General features: G+C 42.2%; 1 protein-coding gene across 1 annotated transcript; it reads right to left on the reverse strand.

Moving 5' to 3' along the window:
* Nucleotides 1-3,393: 3,393 nt before the first annotated feature.
* Nucleotides 3,394-5,448, reverse strand: hspa1b (heat shock protein family A (Hsp70) member 1B; the record flags this gene model as incomplete). The annotated part of the gene is made up of 1 exon (XM_079513227.1): nt 3,394-5,448. One exon carries the CDS (start codon nt 5,446-5,448, stop codon nt 3,529-3,531), a length of 1,920 nt encoding a protein of 639 aa, XP_079369353.1. The 3' UTR covers nt 3,394-3,528.
* Between the last annotated feature and the right edge of the window lie 626 nt (nt 5,449-6,074).

Below are 6,074 nucleotides of genomic sequence, written 5' to 3' on the forward strand. Positions count from 1 at the left end.
GTGTGCGCCGTAATTGCAGAGCCCAGTCCTGGTAGTCACCGGTGAGGCTCATTTATCCAAATAATGCTTCGGAGACTCCTCAACCACTTCAGTGAGAAAATTGGCCTAGAATAAAACCACCTGTTCGGCTACAATACAACTCCGCCAGACAGAACAGGTGTTTGGCAACAACATAGAGTAAATAAAGCCTTTGGGTACAGCTAACTATCAAGCGCTGTATTCTATATAAATATGCTATATATTTAAAACGTATAGGCTATTACTAAAATCGATTGCTTTAGTCAGTTAGTGGGCTATATAGGCTATTATGTGGATATTGCAGTTTGGCGAACTCAATATAGTTCGGTCGCATCGCTCGTCTTAAGGTCTTACTTCCCTTGCAGAGAGGCATAAACAAAAACAGAGCTAGAAAAAAATACACCCCTCACATTTAATGCTTCCAAATCTGCTACAATTTCTTGTGCACTGTCGAAATCCAGTTGGATAGAAATTATAGCCTATTAAGCTAATCATAACTTTTATTTCATTCCAACAAGGCGAAGAAGAAATACGACGCTGTGAGATGATCCAAAGATAATGAAATGCGCGACACTGACATGAAATATTCCATCAAATGTCCTACTGTCAAAAAGCTCGTCTGGGAAGATGCAGGGTTGTTTTCCTTCAGAGAATCTGTTGCATCTCCACAAGTATCCTCCCTTTAGTCCCCGACTCAACCCAGATGGAACAGCCTCGGCTCTTAACCCTTTGGCCACTGATGGCTTTGGTGCATTATATTTCACCACTCCCTTTAACTAGATAGAAAGAAAAATAAACCAAAGAAGGGTGGAAAGTGTGTGTGTGTGTGTGTGTGTGTGTGTGTGTGTGTGTGTGTGTGTGTGTTATAATTAGCCTACATTATATTAATCTACCGGGTCATCTATTTAAAAACAACTTTATAAACATGCTATAGTTGAGATGAGAGGCTTCTGTGATGAAAAGACAAAATAACCTAAGGAATGAATCATTCTCCATTAATTGAATACACAGGACCACAATGGAAACAAGCCCTTAGGGCTTTTTGTGTTATCCTTTTAGCACCATTGTTTAATCGTACCACTGTTGTTGCAAACAGTTAATATGAATCTATTAATCTTTACAAGAATGTTATACTTTAAATAAGTATAAATTACTTTATGTAGGCCTACATAATGTGCCTAAAATGTGACATGTATTTAGTCTAGAGATGACTCATAATAGTCTACTGAAACATGTCAGTCGACCATGGTCCATGTGTTATGTTCTTCCTCACTCAAGTCATTCAAGACATTATAACTCAACTTTTCTAATTTTAATTTACAGCTTTTCTGAATTCCCTCAATACTATCCAGTGGTCACTAGTCTCAACAGGTAGGTAGGAGGGTTTCACTGCTTTGTCTATAGAGAAAGTTAGCTAAATGTGTGGCAAATCTGCAAAACAAATGCTTACCACTAGCTTTCTTCACAAATGTGTTCATAAATGTGTCTACTATCACATATCAATTTGTTCCAACCCAACTCCTTTGGGAAACTTTGTGACAGGTGCTGACAGTTGCTTTAGGTAGCATGTGACGAAACTAGGAGTTTTTCATGATTCTGAATCCATTGCAAGCATTAGTTTTGCACGAAAAACACTCCTTGGGCTAAATTCGGCCATAGCCACTTGATGACGGATGGAAGAGTAGCTGCTACTTCGGTGGCAGCTAATGGGGATCCATCTGAATAAAGAATGACGGCTGTGATGACGGCTATGGCCATTTTTAGGCGAAGGAGTGTTTTTCGGGAAAAAATTATGTTTGCAATGGATTCAGAATCATGACAACCTAGTTTGACACGTCACATGCTATTTAAAGCGTAAAAGAATGTGGAAAAGTTTGCCTTATATTGGTTGTTAATGGTACCCCAACTTTCAGCAGCTGTCACAAGGTTTCCCAAGGGAGTTGGGTTGGAAAAATGTATACCGGTATGTGATAAATGGTAAATGGTGCAATTATATAGCGACTTTATCCAAGGCGCTTTACATAGATTGTGCATTACATTCACCCATTCACACACACATTCATACACCGATGGCGGCGGAAGCCATGCAAGGTACCAACCAGCACATCGGGAGCAATTTGGGGTTCAAGTGTCTTGCCCAAGGACACTTCGACATGTAGACAGGAGGAGCCGGGATTCGAACCGCCGACCCATGGATCGTTGGACGACCTGCTCTACCTCTTGAGCCACAGTCGCCCCTATAGTAGACTGTGATAGTAGACATCTTTATGAACACATTTGTGAAGAAAGCTAGTGGTAAGCATTTCTTTGCAGATTTACCACACATTTCACTAATTTTCCCTTATTATACTGTTGTAGGTACAAATTACTACAACATAAGGTTTCCACCTAGTGTACACTTTAGGGCACAGCAGTTTTAACAGATTAGAGTGAGCCTAATATCTCAAAACAGATTCAGGTAAATTCAAAGGGATGATGGCGTCCCAGATTAGAGTGATTTACCATACAGGTAAATCATTATTGTGTGCCTCTGCGATGTCAATGTTTCTCTTTTTTCCACTTAATTCTTATTGAAAAGAAAAAGAGGATAAACTTGACAAAAAACAACAAAGAGTCAAAGGGCTGCATTTTTCATATATTACTGATCAACAGAATCTATAAATACAATATTTGAATTCCTCATACATTGGCAAGCATAGGCGGATCTAGAAATTATGGGCCCCTGGGCCACCGTCATGCAAAAGCCCCCCCCGGTGCTTTTCATTTTCTTCCCTTACGCATAACAATTATGACATATAGGCATGCGATATTCAGAATTTACAGCAAGGGATTGCTTAAAAATAATAATCAGCCAAAAACGAAGTTAAATAAATGCAAACTGAGGGATTATCCAACAGGCCCACTTTCCTCACTTTTTGTAAAACGTATCCTCTTGTAGAGTATGAACGTTAGTTTTTCCATGACGTATATTTCCCTGGACCCCAGTAATGTCTATCCAATTGTCTTTGGTTGGTGGGTCCTGTTGGTACCAGCGTAGTGTGATCACTTTCTTACTTGTTGCTAAAAGTATCTTGATTAAATATTTGTCCTGCCAATATTTCCAGAATATATGAGCGTGGCCCACCTCCTTGTGGCCACACTGAGGATGTCAATGTTTCTAAATGAAACATAATCTTCAACAGAAAATGTTGTTATATTGTGGGTGTACATCATCATTCATTAGGCCATTCAAAAAACCTCAGTTGTGAATACTCTGAATTGCATTAGAAGTTGAAGAAGATTGTAATTTTAGAATCTGGGACTGTTAAAATGAAAAATTACTCACACACTGCCAGCTTGCACAGTACATGAAGTTATTTATTAAGAAGGAAGCAACGTTTCAGGCACATACAACCATCCTCAGGCATGATAATCTGAAATGATCACTTTTATTATTACAAATGATCATACACACAAAAAAAACGTGCAGTATTTTTCTATTGATTGTGCAGCACTATGTGATTGGGTAATTTAGTCCACCTCCTCAATAGTGGGACCCTTTGAGTTGCTTCCCGCTTGACTACCACAGCTTCCCGTGGGGCCTGCACCTCCCTGGTACAGCTTGGACACAATAGGATTGCACAACTTCTCCAGTTCCTTTTGCTGGTGCTCAAACTCCTCTTTCTCTGCCAGCTGGTTGTCATCCAGCCAGGAGATCACTTGATTGCACTTTTCGATTACCTTCTTTTTGTCCTCCTCACTAATCTTCCCTTTCATGTTGTCATCCTCCATAGTGCTCGTCATGTTGTATGCGTAGGACTCCAGAGAATTCTTGGCTGCTACTTTCTTTCTCTGTATGTCATCCTCTTCCTTGTACTTGTCAGCATCCTGTACCATCCGCTCAATATCCTCCTTGCTGAGGCGACCCTTGTCATTAGTGATGGTAATCTTGTTTACTTTGCCGGTGCTTTTGTCCGCCGCAGACACATTTAGAATGCCGTTTGCATCGATGTCAAACGTCACCTCCACCTGTGGTACACCCCGTGGCGCGGGAGGGATTCCTGTGAGATCAAACTTGCCCAGGAGGTTGTTGTCCTTAGTCATGGCCCTCTCACCTTCATACACCTGGACCAGCACACCTGGCTGGTTATCTGAGTAGGTGGAGAAGATCTGGGTCTGCTTAGTGGGTATGGTGGTGTTGCGCTTGATCAGAGCTGCCATAACTCCGCCTGCGGTCTCAATTCCCAGAGACAGGGGAGCCACGTCCAATAGCAGCAGGTCTTGAACGTTCTCTGAGGTGTCGCCCATGAGGATAGCCGCCTGGACAGCTGCACCGCATGCCACTGCCTCGTCGGGGTTGATGCTCTTGTTCAGCTCCTTGCCGTTAAAGAGGTCCTGCAGGAGCTTCTGGATTTTAGGAATTCTCGTGGAGCCACCAACCAGGACAATATCATTGATCTTGGCCTTGTCCAGCTTGGCATCTCGCAGGGACTTCTCAACTGGCTCCAGTGTTCCCCTAAAGAGCTCGGCATTGAGCTCCTCAAAGCGTGCCCTCGTGATAGAAGTGTAGAAATCAACTCCCTCATACATAGAGTCGATCTCGATGCTGGCCTGCGTGCTTGAGGAAAGGGTTCTCTTGGCTCTCTCACAAGCTGTGCGCAGTCTCCTCACCGCCCTCTTATTTTGACTCATGTCCTTTTTGTGTTTTCTCTTAAACTCGTCTACAAAGTGGTTGACCATGCGGTTGTCAAAGTCCTCACCACCGAGGTGGGTGTCTCCTGCGGTGGCCTTCACCTCAAAGATGCCATCCTCAATTGTCAGGATGGACACATCAAAGGTACCTCCACCAAGGTCAAAGATCAGAACGTTGTGCTCTCCTTTCTTGCCTTTATCCAGGCCGTATGCGATGGCTGCCGCCGTTGGCTCATTAATGATCCTCAGAACATTCAGTCCAGAGATCACACCTGCATCCTTGGTGGCCTGCCTCTGAGAATCATTGAAATAGGCCGGAACAGTGATGACAGCATTGGACACCCTCTGTCCAAGGTAGGCCTCTGCTATCTCCTTCATTTTCACCAGGACCATGGAGGAAATTTCCTCTGGGTAGAAGGACTTGCTCTCCCCTTTGTACTCTACTTGGACTTTGGGCTTTCCATTTTCACTAATCACTTTGAAAGGCCAGAGCTTCATGTCGGACTGTACGACATGGTCGTCATACTTTCTGCCAATGAGGCGTTTAGCATCAAACACTGTGTTGGTGGGGTTCATGGCCACCTGGTTCTTGGCAGCATCTCCGATGAGCCTCTCTGTATCAGTAAATGCTACATAGCTGGGAGTGGTCCTGTTGCCCTGGTCGTTGGCAATAATCTCCACTTTGCCATGCTGAAATACACCCACACAAGAGTAGGTGGTGCCCAGATCAATGCCAATGGAGACTCCTTTTGCTGACATCTTGGTTATTCCTCTAGAGCCCCTATGAACAGATAAGCGAAATGCAGTTTTAGATTTGTCAAATATCACTGTAATTAATAACTAAATCATTTTAAGCTACAATCCGGAGGTTTTATAGCCTATCTGTTTTATATATTTATATCTGGATTGTAGCTTTAAAATGGGAAGCCACCAATAATGTTGACTGAATCATTTGGTTATAAAGTAAGTAAGTACACAAAATTACACTGGGTACTCGAAATTAACCAAACTATCAACATTGGAATACTGAAATCACAGCAAAAATTATAATGAAAGGTTTCAAGTGGTGTGCCACGCTAACAGTATGATACATCTGTTAGCCATATTATGCCATTGCCATCCCTATAACAGTATATGATCACAAGAAGATAGCCTTCAATCTGATACTGGAATGGGGTCCACAAGCCCTTTCCATCACTATTATAAAGTGTGAAGCCTCAGATAACATGGGGCTATTATAACAGGGTTTCTGTTATTTCAGCCACATTCAAAACAAAAAAAGGAAGAATAAAAAAGAAAAAAAATCCTATGAATTACTACTTTTTACTACTTTATTTAGTGGTAGGCTACTTACTTTTATTAATCTGTCCCTTCGAGTTTTCGAA

The sequence above is a fragment of the Electrona antarctica genome (assembly GCF_951216825.1).
Source record: "Electrona antarctica genome assembly, chromosome: 2".
Classification (NCBI taxonomy): Eukaryota; Metazoa; Chordata; class Actinopteri; order Myctophiformes; family Myctophidae; genus Electrona; species Electrona antarctica.